This window comes from Heptranchias perlo, chromosome 1 (assembly GCF_035084215.1).
Source record: "Heptranchias perlo isolate sHepPer1 chromosome 1, sHepPer1.hap1, whole genome shotgun sequence".
In the NCBI taxonomy this organism is placed as follows: Eukaryota; Metazoa; Chordata; class Chondrichthyes; order Hexanchiformes; family Hexanchidae; genus Heptranchias; species Heptranchias perlo.
The window spans coordinates 107,148,997-107,170,694 of record NC_090325.1 but is presented as its reverse complement, the minus strand read 5'-3'; the positions used below and the strand labels follow the sequence as shown (position 1 = coordinate 107,170,694).

General features: G+C 41.8%; 1 protein-coding gene across 1 annotated transcript in view; it reads left to right on the top strand.

Annotated features, from left to right (window-relative positions):
• The first annotated feature begins 6 nt into the window (after positions 1-6).
• The window catches only part of ncapg (non-SMC condensin I complex, subunit G), an 87,052-nt gene continuing 65,360 nt past the window's right edge, over positions 7-21,698 (top strand). The window contains exons 1-9 of the mRNA XM_067989348.1: positions 7-127; positions 2,457-2,584; positions 6,541-6,747; positions 9,192-9,420; positions 10,024-10,169; positions 11,394-11,478; positions 17,009-17,201; positions 19,480-19,629; positions 20,795-20,935. Coding sequence (XP_067845449.1) covers positions 2,471-2,584; positions 6,541-6,747; positions 9,192-9,420; positions 10,024-10,169; positions 11,394-11,478; positions 17,009-17,201; positions 19,480-19,629; positions 20,795-20,935 — 1,265 coding nt within the window. The 5' untranslated portion in view covers positions 7-127; positions 2,457-2,470. The remainder of the gene's footprint in view (positions 128-2,456; positions 2,585-6,540; positions 6,748-9,191; positions 9,421-10,023; positions 10,170-11,393; positions 11,479-17,008; positions 17,202-19,479; positions 19,630-20,794; positions 20,936-21,698) is intronic.

Genomic DNA, 21,698 nt, shown 5'->3' with positions numbered 1-21,698 from the left:
ATCATTTCCGGTGGATAGACTCAGTAATCTCGCGAGAGACGGATTTGAAATTTTGGGCGGTTGTTGTCGGCGGCTCGCGCCCAACTGACTTGATTTAAAAAAGAAACGCAGATTCTGAACGGAAGAGGTGAGAGGGGTTAATGGGGGAGAGGGGTTAATGAGGGAGAGGGGTGACCGAGCCCGGCACGGGGGTGGGGGAAGAGGGAGGGGGGTGACCGAGCCCGGCACGGGGGTGGGGGAAGAGGGAGGGGGGTGACCGAGCCCGGCCCGGGGGCGGGGAAGATAGGAGAGGGAGCGCGGTAACCCGGGGGAAGAGTGGGTAATAGGGGTAAATGAAGGGTCTGGAAGCATAGAGATTATGTTTCTGGATGTAGTCCAGAGAATGTGAGTTCAAATCCCACCATGGCAGTTTGAGAATTTGAAATTCAGTTTTAAAAAGCAGGTATCAGTAAAAGTGACCATGAAACAGTTGGATTATCGCAAAAACCCAGCTGGTTCACTAATGTCCTTTATGGAGGGAAATCTGCCATCCTTACCCGGTCTGGCCTATATGTGAGTCCACTCCCACACCAATGTGATTTGAGTTTTAACTGCCTCCTTAAGTGGCCTAACTAACTACTCCGCTATATCAAACTCTGACAAATAATAGACTTCAGCAGTTCAGAAGGGAGAATACCACCACCTTCTCAGAATGACTAAGGATGAGCAATAAATGCCAGCCTTGCCAGAGATGCCTACATAATAAAGAATTAAATTAAAAAGGAAAGGGAGCTTTATATGTGGCCCGTGGGGGCAGTAACTGGCTGCCTGGCTTTCTAGTGCGACTTTTTCCGTGCCTGGGTGCCCCTAGAGAAGGAGCATGCGGCATCTAGTGGTATGCTTGAAACCTTCCACGATCGGTGGGCACCGCAGGGACTGGAGTGCGTAGTGGACATGGGTGGAAACGTTGTTATATATTTTGTTAAGTTTACTTTTTTTTATGATTTAGTTTTCTATTAGTTGTGCCCCTCTAAAAAGGGGACACTTTTGTAAGGTTTTTTTGTTTGATGATACAGGAACAACCCAATGTCCCCTTACTGTCCAATTGGAAAAGTAGAAAGTGTCATAATCTGGATAACGGGGATGGAGAAAAGAATGTTCACTCGACTGATTCCTGTGGTGAGGGGGTTATCTTATGAGGAAAGGTTGGACAAGTTGGGCCTGTATACACTGGAGTTTAGAAGAATGAGAGGTGATCTTATTGAAACATAAGATCCTGAGGGGACTAGAAGGGGTAGATGCAGAGAGGATGGTTCCCCTTCTGAGAGAGACTAGAACTAGCGGCCACAGTTTAAAAATAAGGGGTCTCCCATTTAAGACGGAAATGAGGAGAAATTTTTTCTCTTGGGGGTCATGAGTCTGTGGAACCCCCTTCCCCAGAGAGCGGTGGAGGCAGGGTCATTGAATATTTTTAAGACCGAGTTCGATAGATTCCTGACTAACAAGGGAGTCAAAGGTAGGTAGACGGGAAAGTAAGTTTGAGGTCGCAATCAGATCAGCCATGATCTTATCAAATGGCAGAGCAGTCTCAAGGGGCCGAATGGTCTACACCTGCTTTTAATTCGTATGTTCATAGTGCATGGTAACACAGGTAACTAATTGGGAGGAAAGAGAGTGGTAACCCAGGTAACTAATGGGTTGGGAAAGAGAGCATAGTAACTTGGTTACAAGGTAGGGTGAAAGAAAGTGTAGTGGGGGTGAGGGGGGAGCAGGGAGGGAGAGAGAGAGAGAGAGAGAGAGAGTTCGGTTACCTGGGTAGCTTGTGGGGGAGGGGAGACAGCATAGTGACATGGGGGGAAAGAGAGCACAGTAACCCATGTAACTGGTGGAGGGGGAAAGAGTGTGGTAACATAGGTAAATAGTCAACAGCATGCAGTGATCCAGGTAACCAGTGAGGGGTAGTGGTAACCTGAGTGCCATTGGAGGGGGGGGGGGGAGGGGGGGGGGGGAGACTGGGTTATCAATGGCGAGAGGTCACCCAGGACGTTGCCAATGTCAGTTATTTTATTTTGTTTTCTGTCAGACTTCTAAAAATAAGGAGCACTGCTGAAGAGTTTAAATTAATTTGTGACTGTCTCTGCCTTTGTCACATCATCACAGCACAGAAAGCTTGGAGCAGCCAGGTCCCACAAAGCACCAATCCTGACGGGGCGATCTCGATTAGTTTGGCCCATTACTGACCGGGGGACTTGGGCTAATCTGATCCTATGCAATCCCACTACTGGCTGGGATATCTACAGTTTCATTCAATATTTTCCCCAGGCTAATATTTTTTCTAAATTGCTGAAGTCATTGAAATAAATATTTTAATTTTTTATCCATTACTTTTCAAAACTGTATTAAGAATCTTTTTTATCAAGTGGAATTATTACTGTTTTAAAAAAATCTTGGACATTAATCCATATTGTTTATTTCAGCTTTTTAAAAAAAAATGGAGACACACAAAAATCAACTGCGCCAAATTCGACAAGCCTTTGAAATGGCCCAGAAAGGACATCAAAATCTTGCAAAGCTGGTGGCAGGTCTTAAACAAATGTATAATCAGGTATATGCAGTTCATAGTAGTCTGGACAATACTGCTGTAAATCACATCACAGTTCTGATTACTGTGTTGTATTTTAAGTTATGAGTAGATCCCTGCAAAGTGTATTTTGTGTGGTTCTCCCTCAGTTAAAACTATACTGCAGTTACATAATGGCAATTTCCTGCTGTTAGGGAGGAGTTAAGGAAGCCTATCTTTTTAAGAACCTTTATTCCAGATAAAGTTAGGTAAATATTCAAACTTTTGCACCTGAGATTAATCTTAGAATGACATGTTTGTGTTATGCTCCTTGCTGCTGGATTCTGCCTTTGTGATTGGTTGGAATCAGGCATTGAATGCTGAGGTTAGTATCACAAGTAAATGAAGCTATAGCCCCCGTTACAACATCTAGTTGTTTCTTAAATTAAAAAAAAACTTCCAGATATGAGTCCTAACTTTCCCTTTTGCCTGGTTGAATTTTGTGCCTCCTGTCCCAATTTCATGTGAAGTAATGTTGCAGGTTTACTTTTCTTTACTGTTTACTATCTTGCATAGCTTTGGGCCCACTGTCATCTTAGTTAAAGGTTAAATAGACTAAGTTCTGCACTCTTTCCTGATAATCTTCGATCCTTTTAAGTTAGGATCACTCTCTTGGCTCATCTCTACAGAGTCTCCACAGTTTGATTGTTTCCCTTGTGTTCTCAGTGACGAGAACTAAACATAGTACTCAAGTGTGGCCTAACCAGATCACTACAGTTTGAGCAGAATTTCCTCCGACACACTCTACTATTTTAGCAATATAGTTCATCATTCTATTTGCCTCGCTGACTGTTGCCTGGAGCGATTGGATATGTTAAATGCTGAGTTTACTAATGCTCCTAGATCTGTTTCAGCTTCAGCCATATCTATTTTCATCCCAGTCATGGAGTACTTATGATGCCCATTTTTTTTCTTATTCAATACTTTATACTTATTTCTGTATTAAATTTTGTACCCATTTACATACTTCAATTAATGTATTCTGTAGGTCTCTCAATGCTGTCTCAAATTCAACTGCCCTGCCAAATTTGGTATTTTGCAAATAGGTTATTGTCACGCAGTGTCAGCTTGGCTCAGTTGGTAGCACTGTGATCCGAGATAGAAGGTTGTGAATCCCAGCCCCATTACGGATTTCAGCATATAAATCTAGTGCTTTGGGACATTCCGAGGATGTGATGAGATGCCTTGTAATTGCAAGTTAGTTTGTTCTTTGATTCCTGGGATGAGAACCAGATTGATTCCTGGATGAGAGGGTTATCCTATTAGGTGAGATTGAGTAGAATGGGCCTATACTCCCTGGAGTTTAGAAGAATGAGAGATGATCTCATTGAAACATACAAGATTCTGAGGGGGCTTCACAGGGTAGATGCTGAGAGGTTGTTTCCCGTGGCTGGAGCGTCTAGAACTAGGGGGCATAGTCTCAGGATAAGGGGTCGACCATTTAATACTGAGGTGAGGGGCAATTTCTTCACACAGGGTTGTGAATCTTTGGAATTCTCTACCCCAGAGGGTTGTGGATGCTCGGTCGTTGAATATGCTCAAGGCTGAGATAGATAGGTTTTTAGACTCTAGGGGAATCAAGGGATATGAGGATCAGGCAGGAAAGTGGAGTTGAGATCGAACATCAGTCATGATCTTATTGAACGGCAGAGCAGGCTCAAGGGGCCATATGGTCTACTCCTGCTCCTATTTTGTATGTTCATATGTTCTTTCTTTACAGGTGATCCTCACATTTACTCCTGATAATTGAATGTCATTTACCCAATAGCCTATTTTATTACCTTTTTTTGAAAATAGGTAGTGCGATTTCTTATTTCCAGTCTAGTAGAGTTTTTGCATTGTTCCTGGACTCACTTGTGATGACCATCAGTCTCCACAGATATTGGGCCAGAATTTACTGTAGCCGGTGAACGAACGGCACCCGCTGTTAGACTTGCCCTTGCCCATGAGTTTTTGTATGGCAAGTAGCTGTAAGTGGGAGATCGAAACGGGCATCTGGGACCTGTGCAACAGGGCAAGCAACTTCAATCTCCTTAACCAGTCAGATTGAAGAAATGTTAATGGAAACATAGAGTCTGAGCCAGGAAATGTAAGTTAGAATAGTAAATTCAATGTCAAATCAAGTACAGAAAGCGAAATAAAGAGAGGGAAAGAAAGATTGGATAGAGAGAGAGAGAGAAAAAAGGGACAAAAAGAAAAAGTTAAAACAAATTAAATTTAAATTTAGAAAAAAATCTCCAGCAACAATTAAACCATGAATAACTGCGACTCTGCACTTGTAAAAGTTGATTTTCTTTGCCAGAGAGGTTGTTTGGCAGTAATTAAGACTGATCATGCCTTTAAAAAAGGTATTTAAACAGGGTCAAAATCCTGGAACTCCCTACCTAACAGCACTGTGGGAGAACCTTCACCACACGGACTGCAGCGGCTCAAGAAGGCGGCTCATCACCACCTCCTCAAGGGCAATTAGGGATGGGCAATAAATGCTGGCCTTGCCAGTGATGCCCACATCTCATGAATGAATACAAAAAGCTTAGTCAGAAATGGACACGCCCTAATTTTCTCTGGCGAGTTTAGTTCATATCTACCATGCAAGTACAGGATCTTCATGCTGTTCAATACGTTTGAATGGTGAGTCATGCAGCGAGGTGCCGTTTTCGGGACGGTAATGGTGGAGTGGCGCATCTTGAGCAGCAACTTCCGGATTTTCGCGTTTAACGCGCATCTGCCCTCGCCTGAAGTTGTTGTGCGATTCGCTTATAAATAACGGTGAGCCTCATTAGTATCTCCGTTATTTTGACAGTAAATTCTGGCCCAACATAAATACCATCCATCTCTGGCCATTAGCTTTGACTCTTTTAGCTTGTCTAAGACCTTCATCTCATTTATGTTGAGATCACTGATTATGGAGGGCATGATGCTCTTGTTTTCCAGATGAATACTTGAATGAAATGATCATTAAGTATATTTTACAATTCATCCTCAGTTTTGGCCTCATTAACATCTTTCCAGGTTCTCGCCTTTCTCTGGCTGCCTCTTAGTATTCTAAGACAAATAATACCTTCCTTTCCTTTTGCATCAGTTGTGCTCATTTCCAGGTTTGTCTTTGCCCCTCTGACGCCTCTCTTAATGCGTTCAAGTTTTCTTATAGTGATTTCAGTGACTTCCCCATCCCACTTCAAGCTTCCTCCCTACAGGATTTATAGAATTTTTTTTTCTTCATTTCACTTCTGATTGTTTTGTTGATCCGTTTAGGGACATTTTTATTTAGAAAATGCTTGCTAATCCTGATGTATTCTACATGCACAGCAGTACTTCTTAAAAATATTCCATTTGTCCTCTACCGAAGTGTTAAGCAATCTGCTGAATCAATTTGAGAGAGATGAAAGTACTATGCTTTCTTTAAGTTTTCTTCATTTACCACGCTTCTTTCTTTAATGCATTGACGATTGTTGGGTTGAGATTCCATGTGCAGCAGCAACCATCTGATAACTCATGAGCCAAGGCAATGAATGTCAGCAGGCTGCTTGACCATGAGAGAGCATCAAATCAAGCCTGATGCTGTCCTTCTCTGATGTCCGGACACAGAGGAGCTCATTGCGCAGAGATCAGGAGCAGGCACCTTGACTACTATTTTTCCAGTTCTCAATGTGAAATCCAACTGGCCAGGGTTTAATATTGTAGATTTTAACGCTGGATTAATTGGGAAAGCTCACTTGATAGAGCTTTCTTTTCTTGGATATTTTACTGATTTTTAATCACTTTGAAGCAGTTGAATATGTTAGGGAGTATCCATAACAAAGCAAATAGTACACGGCCTGATGGAAGTAGAGGACTCAATGGCTTGAGCGGCTTTTCCCATTCTGTACTCTTTTCCTACAAAAATGTTAAAAAGACTGTGCTTATGCTGTTGCCATTATTAATACTAATTTTATTTAAAGTTGCAGGATGAAGATAAAAATACATTTCATGAGGAATTTATCAATTTGTTGAAGTATCCCATGATTATTTATAGACGAGAGCCAGCTGTAGAAAGAGTGATCGAGTTTGTTGCAAAATTTGCTACTTCATTTGAAGAAACAGTGGATGAAGAAAGTGATGAGGAAGAAAACTCTTTTTTGCTGTTCCTATTTCACTTTCTGCTTAAGGTGCAGTACTATTCTCAAAGTTCTTCCATTTAAAAAGATACAGTACCATGGATTTTTGTTGTTGCTATTTCATTTTACTTGCAAAAAAATTGGTTGATAATGGATTTCCCTCCATTAAATCATTTTTCTTTGTGGAAATCGTTCTAAATTGCTAGTAGAGATCTAGCAGCAAAATCAACATACATCATATTGGTCCTTTTTTGCACTCATTGTTGAAATTTGGTTTATGTTGTGCAAGAAGCTGCCAATTTTTCTCTGGTATGCTAAGCACTAGCATTAAAAAACAGAGACCAGCTTTTAATTAAAATGCTGTTAAAAGATAGCAGTAGAGTTTTGGGGATTATTTTATTCAAAGAAATCAAAATATCTAGTCAAGAAAGGAGGGAGAGAGAAAACAGGGAACTACAGGCCAGTTAGCCTGACATCAGTTGTCGGAAAAATGCTGGAATCCATTATTAAGGAAGTGGTAACAGGGCACTTAGAACATCATAATATGATTAGGCAGAGTCAACATGGTTTTATGAAAGGGAAATAGTGTTTGACAAATTTATTAGAGTCTTTTGAGGATGTAACTAGCAGGGTAGATAAAAGGGAACCAGTGGATGTAGTATATTTGGATTTTCAAAAGGCATTCGATAAGGTGCCACGTAAAAGGTTGTTACGTAAGATAAGGGCTCATGAGGTTGGAGGTAACATATTAGCATGGATAGAGGTTTGGTTACCAGACAGAAAACAGAGTAGGGATAAACGGGTCATTTTCAGGTTGGCAGGCTGTAACTCGTGGGTTACCGCAAAGATTGGTGCTTGGGCCTCAGCTATTTACAATCTATATTAATGACTTGGATGAAGGTGTAATGTATCCAAGTTTGCTGACGATACAAAGCTAGGTGGGAAAGTAAGCTGTGAGGAGGACACGGTCTGCAAAGGGATGTAGACAGGTTAAGTGAGTGGGCAAGAAGGTGGCAGATGAAGTATAATGTGGGGAAATGTGAGGTTATTCACTTTGGTAGGAAGAATGGAAAAACAGAATATCTTTTAAATGGTGAGAAACTATTAAATGTTGGTGTCCTTGTACAAGAAACACAAAAAGTTAGCATGAAGGTACAGCAAGCAATTAGGATGGCAAATGACATGTTGGCCTTTATTACAAGGGGGTTAGAGTACATGAGTAAGGAAGTCTTACTACAATTGTACAGGGCTTTGGTGAGACATCACCAGGAGTACAGCATACAGTTTTGGCCTCCTTATCTAAGGAAGGATGTACTTGCCTTAGAGGCAGTGCAACGGAGGTTCACTAGATTAATTCCTGAGATGAGAGGGTTGTCCTATGAGGAGAGGTTGAATAGAATGGGTTTATACTCTCTGGAGTTTAGAAGAATGAGAGGTGGTCTCATTGAAATATATAAGATTCTGAGAGAGCTTGACAGGGTAGAGGCTGAGAGGTTGTTTCCCTTGGCTGGAGAGTCTTGAACTAGAGGGCATAGTCGCAGGATAAGGAGTCGGCCGGAGGAATTTCTTCACTCGGTTGTGAATTTTTCAAATTCTCTACCCCAGAGGGCTGTGGATGCTGAGTCGTTGAGTATATTCAAGGCTGAGATAGATAGCTTTTTGGACTGTAGAGGAATCAAGGGATATGGGGATCGGGCAGGAAAGTGGAATCGAGGTTGAAGATCAGCCACGATCTGATTGAATGGTGGAGCAGACTCGAGGGTCTGTATGGCTTACCCCTGCTCCTATTTCTTATGTTCTTATTTGGACCAAAAGTGCCCCTTTCAGAGGACTGGACTGGATTGTGCTAGTTACCCCCTTACCTGAGCATCATTCTCGTATTGTTCTAAACATCTTTAATTTTATCTTTAATAAATGTATTTGCACTGAAAGCAGATTAACTGGTCGTTCATATTGTTTGCTGTTTGTGGAACCTTGCAAATTAGTTATCACATTTACCCACATATCAGTAACTACACTGCACAAAGTAATTAGTTGGATGAGATGTGTTTGTGGACCCCCTGAGACAAGTGATAATGCGTTGGGTAAATGCAATTTCTAAGACTTAAACCTCTACAATGGAAGTAGATCTTCGATTGTTTTTTGAGGTCTTTTACTATTATTTCAAGCACTACTTTAATAGTTTTTTCCCCTGAACCTTGGAGGATTTATCCAGTGAGATTAATGTCTGTGTTTTGTGCTAGATAACATTCACACAGGTGCTGAATAAATTTATACAATTGTAACACTGCTAAATTCTAATGCACAAAAGAATGAAGACGGCAGCTTTCAAAATGTTTGACAAATTGACACAAAAATTACTAACTAATCTTATAACAAAATAAAATGAACAAGTTCTAAGTACTTTTGACAAAAGAAATGTAATGAGTTCAGCATAAATCTCACTGGTCTTTGACTGGGTCACTGATCTTAGTTTTTAAACCATCTCCTAACAGTCTCACAGTGCCTGTAGCCACTCTGTTCGATTTCGTGCCTGTCAGCTTATCAACAAGCTTCTTGGTAGCATGTCAGAAAATGCACAGATTGACGACGAACTATATGACTGTATATATGAAGCCATGCTGGTGAGGTTAAAAGACAAGTTTCCAAATGTGCGAATACAGGCTGTGCTTGCCTTGGCCAGACTGCAGGATCCCACTGATGAAAATTGCCCAGTAATTGATGGTAAGTATTAGTGTATCCAGTCTACATGAATGTTTATTATTGTAAACTGACAGTTTAACTTTTTAAATCTGTATACCATTGCGTAAATTGAGTATCCAGCGTGTTAAATGAATATCCACTGAACATTTTTTAAATTGCGAATTATGAAGTTAAATAGCTTTTTATAAAAGGTATTTTTAAAAATCTGCATGATGCAGGTTTTATTTCTTCGTGGTTCTGGCTCTTAGCCTGGACTGTATGGAGATGTAGAGTGAAAACATGGACCCCACAATCAGTTTAATATAGTAAAGGGAGATGGTCATAAATGGATCATCTGCTGTTTTGGGTGGGGGAAGGAACTTTGTACGATTTAGCATAGGCATCATTTAAAACTGTTGTCTTTTAATGTGCACATGTTCTGTTAAAGCCTGTTTTGCAAAAAGTTGTGTTTTCCAAAATATATTGCTGGTGACTAAAAGTGGGTAAATTGTTCAATGCACAGTTGAGCAGTATGTTTGTTTTTTTTGTCTTGTTGAGATGTAATGTAGTAAAAATGTAATTAAACTTTTTGGTTTTGTTTTTAAAAATTAAAATGCACTAATAGCAAGCAATTTGTTATTTTAGCATACTTGTATTTAATTGAACGTGACACCAATCCAGAGGTGAGACGAGCAGTATTGTCCTGTATAGGACCGTCAGCCAAAACTCTTTCTAAGATCATTGGGCGTACTATGGATGTTAAAGAGAACGTCAGAAAATTAGCCTATGAGGTGCGTGATAGTGTGTTGGTCCTTATTTATAATATCCCATTTTGTTCCATCTCTCTCTGCCACCAAATTTAATATTAAAAATGAAAATCCATAGACCGTACGTAACCCTTTATAGATTTTGTAGAAAGCATAAGTTTCTTCCGTTAGATACTCCAGTGGTTTCATTATAAATTCTAAAATTCCAATGTTCTTAAAAATATGACTTTGATGCACTATATGACCGTTCAAATGCTCCAGATAAGTGTGGGTGGTGAGGAAAATCAAAACTTTTTTTGTTTTTTTTTTTCTCTTTTTTATTTTTGTAATTTCCTTCTTTGGGGTTTATCCCTGTGTTACTACAGCCTTTATAATTTAATGGCCATTGATTAGGTTTAGGCAAAATCTGGCATGCTTTCTCCATTCTAATATGTACAGTGTTACTGGATTTTCTTTTCGTTTGAAATATGATACCAGCTAGAACTTGATACAGTTTTAAAAAGAAATCATAATTGTAGACAGCATAGAACTCCCTCCAAAAACATTTGTGCTTTTAAAAAATAATTAAGCAAGTTTTTTTAAAAAAAATCTTCTTTACTGCGATCCATCATGGCAATTTTGCCACAAATAGAAAATTAATTATTGAAATTCTGAAAATCTCAGATTAATCTTCACTTTTTCAGAGGAAAAACTGGATGCAATATTGACCTCCAGTGTATCTCTAAATTAATTGCATTATCTGTATATTGATGGGAATATTGCATAATTCTCTGCTGAAAAATTAAAGGCTGCATTCTTTTGTATTGAACTTTATATCTTAAATATGCATCTCCCCCTCCTTTTCCCCACTATTGGCAGCTGTGCCTTCAGGTGCCTAGGCTCTAAGCTCTGGAATTCTATCCCTAAACCCCTTCACCTCTCCCTCTCCATCTCTATCTCTTCAATTAAGACCCTTCTTAAAATCCATTTCTTTGACATACATTTGGTCACTCCTCCTAATGCCTCCTTTGGTTCAGCGTCCTTTTTTTGATTACGCCTCTGTGGAACACTTTTCTACGTTAAAGGTACAAGTTGTTTCTTTAATCAAAATTATATTGAGCAGAAAAATAGGTTTTTAATCTTTCAGCAATGATTTTTTGTTATTAACATTTGCATTGATATTTTTGTAATTCTTAACATTCTTTATAATGAAAGATATTTAAACATACCAATTGATTCAGCCAAGTTATCAATTGTGTGTCTTTTTAGGTTTTAGCAGAGAAGATACATATACAAGCATTTTCCATTGCACAAAGGGTAAAACTTCTAGAGCAAGGCTTGACTGACCGATCAGGTAAGTTTTGCCCGTGTAACAATGCTAATACAGGGCTGACACCGAAGCCGATGTAATTTTTAATTTGTAAGCAATAGTCTTATTATAATACACTTTGGATCAAAGCCCACTGCATTTTATGACGTGCTAAAAGGAACTTGTAAGCCAAAGTCCATAGCATTCTAGCAGAAGTGTCTCCAATATGAAAACATTCAAATTAAGGTGGGGATCTAATTTTACTATTTTTATTTTCTCTCATATTTTTGTCTTTTGTTAATCTCTTGCATCCACAATATCCTTGGTCAGGATGGTGCCGTAGTTAAACTTGGGAGGGGTGGGGGTCTATTGGATAACCTTCAAACGAGTGCTGGGATCGCGGTGCGCGATTAAACGGCACCAGGTCATAGCGATGCAGGCATCTCGTAACATTCGCGCTGCCTGATGATTTAAATGATTGCTGCGTGCAGCCTGCACCACTTGCGTTGTTGATTGGTTGCACGCACCAGCAGGAGGCCCTGATATCGGGCCACTTAAAGGCAGCCTGCACCTCTTAAAGGGGAGGTGCACTGTGGTTGCAGGAAATCCTTTGGGAAGTAACTCTGCTGGAAGATAGTGAAGAATGGCTGCGCCTGCCGACAGCGTGCACCAAGGCTCTCGTACGGTGCACTAGAGGCCTTGGTGGAAGAGGTGGACAGATGGAGGAGCATCCTATCTCCGCAGGGGGGCAGGAGGCCTTCCAGACATATGCTGAAGAGGCAGTGGGAGGACATCACGCATGAGGTAAATGCCAGGAGCATCGCACCACGCACAAGATGTTCAATGATTTGACACATGAGATCAACTGTCAAGCGTAACACTGGCCTCATCTACTGCTCCATGCACTACACCAACCCACCCCACCCCCCCCAACCCATCACCCACCTACCAACAAATTCTTTCAATCAACATGCAATCCTTCGAATCAGATGCTGCATCTCACCTTCACACATTACCACTCTTGCAAGCTGCACACCCACAGGTCACACACACACTGGCAGCTATTCAACCATAACAGCCGCATCACCCAAACATCTTGCAAGACACTCACTGACACATTTCCCTCTTTCTTGCAGGAGAAGGTGGCGCACAACAGTAGGCAGCAGGAAAGACCTGGGGGAGGACAGGCGCACCTACATGTCCTCATCCCCATGGAGGAGATAATGCTGTCCATCATTGGACGGCTCATTGCTGCAGCCATGGCCATTGGCAGCACTGGAGGTATCGATGATGAGGGTCTCTGCATACCTAATCCTCCTTCTCGCTTCCCACTTCTTCCTCAGCCCACAATCTTTTCTGACTCACGTGCTGCAGATGGTGTAAGCATGCACGTCTTACTTTCTCCTCTCCCCGCACCACAAATTAACCCATGTTCCTTTGTCATTGCAGATACCCAAGAACTGGAACTGGCACAGTCAGAGGAAGATGACAGTGATGATGCAGACACACAGTCACTTGATCTTACACTCGCAGCCACCAGCTCAGATACTGACACTGCGTGTGGTTTAGAGGCTAGGATAGAGGAGGGATCTGCACACGGTAAGACACCGGGCACAAATGCGCAGGAACCAGGGTGGAGGGAATGAGTACCACAGGTGCCAGCTCACTGGAGGACGAGGTCACGCACTAGTTCTACTGCAGAGGTGTCAGATGATGACTTCGATGGGCCAGGCTACAGAAGAAGGCTGATGGCCGTACACAGCCAAATGCTTGGTGCACTGGAAAGCTTGCCAGAAAGCCTGCACACAGTGTCAAGAGGCATGGAGGAGTGCAGCTCCAACTTGGCGCAGAGCTTGGAGCTCATCCTTTCCCACGTGGAATGGGTAGTCACCTCCATCAGCACACCTGTGGAACCCACCGTGATGCAGCGTCTGATGACAGATGTCACAGCTTCCATTGCAGCACAAACATCTGCCATCTAAGGTCTGACTGCTTTGGAAGCCCACGCTGCTGTGTTACAGGCTCAGACTGCTGCTATTTTGGCTCTGGGTTCTACTGTGGAACGGGGCTTCCCTGGCATCACAGCAGTCCAGCCATCTGTTCTCGAGCATGTCACCAGGATTGCTGAAGCGCTGCCCCGGGTGAGTAGCAGTGGTGAAGACGGACCTGCTTCCTCTCTCAGGATGACAGCAGTCCTGCTCCCACCCCTGTAATTCAGCCAGTTCTCTTGCTGTTGCCTGTCAACCAGCCAGTCCTGACTGCTGGAGCCTAGGCTGAGATGGTGCAGTCTGAAGCTGGTCACTCCCAGCCCAGAGCTGCTCGAGGTTGTCCTCCAAGACAATCTGCACTCTCCTCTGTTGAAGGTCAGCAGTCTTCTGTCAACCACGCTCCAGCCAGTGGGGATGCACCTCAGGAGCACTAGGAAAGGTAAAGGCACATGAACGACAGGCACTAAGAGAATGGAAAAGGGTGAAAATCATGAAGGGTTTAGATCAAGTAAATTAAAAGAAACTCCCCATTGGTGGAAGTGTCACGAACCAGAGGACACTGATTTAAAGTGATTTGGCAAAAGAACCAAAGGTGACATGAGGAAAAAATTTCTTACGCAGCAAGTAGTGATGATCTGGAAGGGTGGTGGAATCAGATTCAATCGTGGCTTTCGAAAAGGAATTGGATAAATACTTGAAGGGAAAAAATTTGCAGGGCTACGGAGAAGGAATGGGGGAATGGGACTAACTCTTACAAAGAGCCGTTATGGGCTTGATGGGCTGAATGGTTACAGCATAGGAGACCATTCTATAATTCTAATAGTATCAGCTTGTTTGAATCATTTCATGTGTAAATCTATCAATGTGATTATGAATTTGTATTTGGTGTTGGTTTTCTTTTCTGTGAGCTGAGGGGGATCAATGTGTAATCACAAGGAGGACGATTTGATGATCATGTGGGAGAGGAAAGGTAAGGAGTGTGGGACTGTTGGTGAATGGCGAAGTGTCATTGAGGTTACTGGTATCGCTGGTTAATCAGCTGATCACGCAGAGCCCTGGCAGATAAGGCCTGTCTACCTTGTTGCCTCCCTGCCTCTTCCTCTGTCTCTTCCTCTTGCTCAGTTTATTGCTGGATTGGCAGTGGCAAGAGCTGTTCCCTCATAATGGCGAGGTTGTGCAGCATACGACGACAAATCTTGATACCCGCTCAGTTGAGTACTGCAGGGCTCCTTCAGAGTGGTCCAGGCAGCTGAAGCATTGCTTGAGGACGCCTATGGTCTGCTCTATGATGATCCGTGTGGCAGCATGGCTCTTATTTGTACGCCTGCTGTGCACTTGTGCATGCATTCCTGACCGGAGTCATGAGCCACTTCATGAGGGGATAACCCTTGTCTCCCAGTAGCCAGCCTTTGACTTGCTGTGCTGGTTGATATATATAGGTGGCATTTTGGACTGCTGCAGGATGAAGGAATCATGACTGCTGCCGGGATAGCGGGCATTGACCCGCATGATGTGCTGCGTGTGGTCGCACACCAGCTGCACATTGAGGGAGTGGAATCCCTTTCGGATCATGAATATGGCCGAGTTCTGATCTGCACGCATTTTGCCGTGCGTGCACTCAAATGGCACCCTGCACCATGGGGAAGCCTGCAATGCGAGCAAACCCTCGTGCTCACTCGTGCTGCTTGTCTCTGGCAAGAGGGAACGAGATGAATCTGTTTCAAAGTGCGTACAGAGCCTCTAAGTGACCTCCCTAATACAGCAGTGCACTGCACACTGCGAGATGTTGCTTTTTTCTCCAGCAGCGGCCTGAAAGGAGCCAGAGCCATAAAAATTAAGTGCCATGGTTACCTTGACAGCCACCGGCAATGCTGTCATTGCCCTGCTCTGAGGCTGCAGTTGTGGCTGCTGCAGGTGACAAATTTCGGTCACGACCTCTTTAGTGAACTGCAGTCGTCTGATGCACTGGTCGTTGCTGAAGTTGGGGTAAGAGAATTGGTCCCTGAAGGCCCCTGTTGGTTATGCCCTCCTGCTGAGTGCCCTGCGCTGCCTCCTCCTCCTCCCTCTTCTGGCAGCTTGTGCTCTGCATGCTCCCAGCTATATTCAATTCTTGAAGAAGCCCTAGCAGGCCACCCTTGTCTGGAAGCAACTTTGGTCAGCACACTTAAAGGCCACTAACAGTACTGCAAGACCACCCAGACCACACTCTAGAATATTGCAACTTTCTCCAAGTATAGGAAAGTTCCACAAACACGCATAATTGTACCAGCAGCCAGAATAACGAACCTGTAACTCCTGCATGATCCCTTTAAATAGCGCTGGGGGGTGGGGGTCTTTCACGCCTTTTATGTCCTGTTCAGCTGTGCGAGGTTAAGACAGCGCATTGGCTGGAGCGTGGAGTTCCAAAATGCTGCCGGCTGCTTCAAATCAGTGTTGCACACTGATTTACGTCATAATCTCTCGACTCTACATGCTGCTGGTGTTGGTTAGGCAACCAACTTTACCAAGATATCATCCTGTGCCCTTCACGTTGGAAATGTGCGCAGACATCTCAGAAGCCATTTTCGCGGTTTAGTAGTCCACGTAGTGCCTACAAAACAGGCGCTACACGGCCCAATTTTGCCCCTGGGGTACCTTCGTACATCCTGGTCAATATGTAGTGAGAAAGAGGAGTGCTTTGTTTTGCAATGTGTTACGATCTGTTTTTCTCTGTCAATATGTAGCTATTCCAACAAGGAAGAAAGCTGGCTATGGCTTATGAGGCAGAGCAATTAAATAACCTAAAAATAGGGGAATATTTGGGAAGCGGTGACCGCAATATAATTAACTTCAGTGTAAGAATAAAAAAGGACAAAAGGGAATAAAAGCAAATCATAGCGTGATTAAAAAGGGACCTGCTCAGATTAAATGGAAGGAAAAATTGCAAAACAGAACTGCAAATCAATAATGGCAAATATTTCAACAGTGGATGGAAAAAAAATCCAGTATATTTCAATAAATAACTTGCTTTTAATGCAGGCACTCCACTGAGGTATGGTGGCGTGGTGGGGAAGGATGCAGAGCCAAAGGAGGAGATATTAACGGGTGGTTAAAAGCTTGGTCAAAGAGGTGGGTTTTAAAGGAGGAGAGAGAGGTGGAAGGGTTAATGGAAGGGATTCCAGACCATGGGGCCCAGGTGGCTGAAGATGTGGACACCAATGGTGAGGCCAAGGGGAAAGGAATACACAAAGGGCCAGAGTCAGGAACAGAGAGTTAGAGAGAGGTTGTAGGGAGATTATAGAGATAAGGTGGCACAAGGCCATGAAAGGATTTCAACACAAGGATGAGAATTTTAAATTGGAGGTGCTGGGGAGCCATGATTCAGTATAGGTCATTGAGGGCTGAGCAGATAAATTTTAAATCATGGCCCCTCTTGCAGGAAATAGTTTTTTGTGATGGAACCAAGCCTTTTAGACCTTTTGTACCTATGGAAATAAGCACATTCTGTTTATTTTGCCACTTTCCACAAATTCGATTTATAGAGAATTTTAGTATGTACTTTTTTTTTCAAGTAATATGGTGATTTTATTCTTACTTTTAACTTCTAGATGCTGTGAAAGAAGTGGTACAGAAAAAGTTGTTGCAAGCTTGGCTTCGCACAATGGAGGGCAATGTTTTAGACTTGCTCCATCGCCTAGATGTGGAAAATTGTGTTGATGTGGCTGTGTCTGCACTCAATGCCTTGTTTGCTCCCACCCATCTCGAGGAGCTTGCAGAAAACTGTCAAAATCTAAATAATGGGTGCGATAGCTTTTTTGCTTTAATAGCTAATGTAAATAATTTAACTCTTACAAACATGCCTAATTTGCCAACGACTGTTGTACTTGTTTCAAGATCTCCTGCAAATCTATAGTATTTCATGCCTGCACTTTTTTGATACCTTTGCTATCAGATTAACTAATTCACTCACACGTTCTTGTTTCTATTGAACAGAGTATTTGTTTCTTAAGCCAAAGTCTGATTTCTGCCTTACATAATTTGTAGAACTGTAAAACCAGGGGTGTACTTGATGTGTGGAACAACATAGCAGCGTAAAAGTGTTTTATATACCCCATTTAACTTTACAAATCAAAACTCTTTGCTGTTCTTGCATTTGTGTAAATTTTGTGTGTTTTGTATGTATTTGCAAATGAATGTCAGCATAGCTCAGTTAGTGGCACTTTCACCTCTTGAGTCAGAAGATTGTTAATTTAAGCAACTCCAGGATTTCAGTGCATTAAGTGGACTAACATTCCAGTAATGAGGGAGTGCTGCAATGCTGGAGGAGCTGTTCTTTGGATGAGACGTTAAACTGGAGTCCTATCTGCCCATTCACTTGGATTTTAAACATCCCATTTGAAGAGGAATATGGTGTTATCCTATGCACCTCCTTCAACCAACCTCACCAAAAACAGATTAAATGGTCATTTGTCTCATTACTATGTGACCTTGCTACGAATAGGAAACAGAGTAGGCCATCGGCCCATTGAGCCTGTTCCATTTAATTAGATCATGGCTGATCTGTACCTCAACTCCATTTACCAGCCTTTGATCCATAATCCCTTGATACCCTTGCCTGTCAATCTTGAAAATTTCAATTGACCCAGCATCTGCAGTCTTTTAGGAGAGATATGTTCACATTTCCACTACCCTTTGTGTGAAAACATGCTTCCTGATTTTACTGCTGAATGGCCTAACTCATTTTAAGATTGTGCCCCCTTGTTCTGGATTCACCCACTAGAGGAAATAGCTTCTCTGTAGCTATTCTATTGAATCCTTTTAGCATAACCTTCTAAACTCCAGGGAATACAAGCCACACTTATGCAACCTGACTTATACTGGGCGTAAATGTTAAATTATATTTTTGGTAAATCTGCTTTGTACCCCCTGCAAGGCCAGTATATCCTTCTTGAGGTGTGTTGGCCAGAACTGAATGTAGTGCCAACAGGAACCTTAACACGTGGACAGGTGGTTAGAGCATTATATTGTCTCATTCAGTGCTAACGTTTTCATATCCCTCCATGGCCTCTCCCCTCCATATGTCTGTAACCTCCTACAGCCCTACAAACCTCCGAGATCTCTGCGCTCCTCCAGTTCTTGCTTCTTGCGCATCCCCGATTTTAATCGCTCCATCATTGGCGGTCATGCCTTCAGCTGCCAAGGCCCTAAGCTCTGGAATTCCTTCCCTAAACCTCTCCACCTCGCTACCTCTCCTCCTTTTAAGACGCTCCTTAAAGCTGCCTCTTTGACCAAGCTTTTGGTCACTTGTCCTAATCTCTCCTTATGTGGCTCGATGTAAAATTTTGTTTGATAATCGCACCTGTGAAGCGCCTTGAGACGTTTTACTACGTTAAGGCACTATATAAATGCAAGTTGTTGTTGTAATGCCCAGAAAAAAACATAGCACAGTTGAATATTCATGTCTTTTACAGGTCTGTCCTGACTGACGGCTAGTATTATGGTTCCTTGTGGCATCTGACATTATGGTTGTTCTTCTAAGTTGTATGAAGGATGCTTAATGAAGACGAAGGATTACCCGCCTAAAGATGAAGTGTCAGCTTGGTTCAGTTAGTAGCAGTCTCATCTCGAGTTAGAAAGCCGAGAGTTCAAGTTCCCATCCAGGCCTTGAGCACATAATCAAGGCTGACATTTCAGTGTAGTACTGATGGAGGGCATTGTCTTTCAGATAAGCCATTTAAACCGAAGCCCCATCTGCTTGTTCGGATGGATTTAAAAGATCCCACGACACTGTCCTGGCCAACATTCCTCCCTCAACCAACACCACAAAAACAGATTTACAAGGTCATTCATTTATTTGCTGTTGCAGGTCATTACTATGCAAACATTGGCTGATGAATTTGCCTACATAACAATGCTTACTCTCCAAAAAGTAATTCTTTGGTTGTGAAGTGCATGAGACATCCTAAAGATGTGATTGGTGCTATAGAAATTTATGTTTGTTCTTCAGTGTAAGGTTATGATTTGTAACATTGATTTTTTTTTTAATACCATGTAGTGACACTGATTTTCTATCTTTCAGAAAAGTGATAGCAGTAGAAAACCTAACTTGTGAGAATGCTCTGTACTGGAGATGTCTCTGCCAATATATGAAATCAAAGGGAGATGAAGGGGAAGAAGCCTTGGAAAAGCTTTTGCCTGGAGCAGCCATGTATGCTGCATATCTCTTGAGGTACTCCTGTTAAATTGGCTATAAATTTTAAATATTGGTACTATTGGCCTTCAATAATTTATAAACTATTTTAGCTTGTGAAAAGTTTGCATTGCTTATTAAAATGATCAGCCTATTCCCATGTCTGATTTGTACTGCCAGCTTTCTCAATCTTGGTGTATAATCTCACTTGTTTAAACCATCAAAACATTTTGTTTGGTGGGTTTTAATTAAAAGAAAATAATGTGCATGGAAAATGAAAGAGATTTGGGGGTCCTGGTTAACAATAAATTGAAGCTATCACGACAATGCTTGGTGGCAGTGAGTAAAGTAAAACAGATGTTGGGATGTATTAAAAGGTCAACATTGAGCTGAAATAGTGAGGTAATCCTGCTACTTTATAAATCATTGGTGCAACCACACTTAGAATGCTGTGTACAGCTCTGATTGCCACAGTTCAAAAAGGATATTGCAGCTATTGAAAGGATACAGAAGAGAGCAACCAGAATGAAAGAGGGTGGAGGGATTGGATTATGAGAGCGGTTATGTAAATTGGGCATGTTCTCACTGCAAAAAAGAAGGTTGAGAGGTGATACGATTTCTGTTTTTATGATTCCAAAGGGACTAGAGGATGTAGACTATGACATGCTGTTTCACCTTGTCCATAACAGTAGAACCAGAGGACATGGCCAGTGCTTGAAGGGGGGTAAACTCAGCTTAGTTTTGAAGAAACATTATTTCAGTGAGCGAGTGGTCCAATGGCGACAGTGGAATGAGATAGTATTGATTCATTCAAATGCAAATTAGATAGATGTCTTTCAGAAAATAATATTTGGGATACAGTACATGAGTAATTTGAGAAATGACATAGTAAGTGTAGTATGCTTGGAGGAACAGGTTACTTTGGACTTACGATTCCCAAAGGTCTCCATCAATGGGGCTTTTCCTCATCTCGTGTCTGAATCTTTTGTTAACTAGTTGATAGAGATTGATTGCTGTGATTAGTCAACAACTCTTGTATCATATGTGACTAACAGGATGGTAGAAGGCAAACTAGATGGGTCTTCATTTTTTTTTTGTCTAGCAATTCCTATGTTTACAACAATTTTATCCCTTTTTGTACTTGGACGGAAAAACAACGCTAAATTCTGCAGTTACTTTACAATACTATTCCTTCTGCGATTAGTTACCTGAAAAACCTTCCTATACTGAGAGAATCGCAGAGAGCTGACTTTGCACAAATTGAGGATGTAATGAAGAAAGAATTCATAAGCCAGCAGCTGGTTATCCTTGTTGGTTGCCTGGATACGTCAGAAGAGGGTGGCAGGTACATTTTGTTGACATTTCCCAGAATTTTTAAGTATAGCTGGATGTATCACTTAATACTTAGGTTTTATAAGAGTTTGTTAATTTTTTTAAAAGTTGAAAATTTTGCGACAGAACACATGGAATATACCCTGAAGCATCACTTCAAATGACTTCCAGAACTAGTAACCAGATAATCAAAGTTGGATGTGATCCTGTGAACCATTTTCATGTATAGTAACAGCTTGATAAATTTGCATTTCATTAATTATTCTTCAATATTGGAGGTAGAATGGAGCAGATAGCTTCAAAAGATATATGTTCAATTATTCTTAACAGCAAAGGTACCTAACATTGTGAAACTACATGATGATAGTAACATCAAAGTGCTAATTATTGCATAGCTTTACCTTTTGTGTCAAGTCATGGAGTAATTTTCAACATTGGAGGCGGAAAACTGGTGGTTGCGGATCGGCCACCCATCATACACTTGCCTAATTTTCCTTTCGATGGAATCATGCGAGTATAACGGCAGCTGATATGTAACCGCCAGTTTGCCGCCTGCACCCAAAGTGAAAATTACGCCCATTGTGTTTATTGTGAAAATTAAAAATGTATAGAAAATGGAATCTCAAGACTTTTAAAATCTTTTTAAAAATGTAATTTTTTTATATGTTTAGTATGACTGGTTTAAAAGAAAACCCTCCAATTTCTGCCCCAACCTCCCAAATGCAATATGGAATGGGGGGTCTGATTTAAGAACATTATCTCCAGTCTGTCAAAGA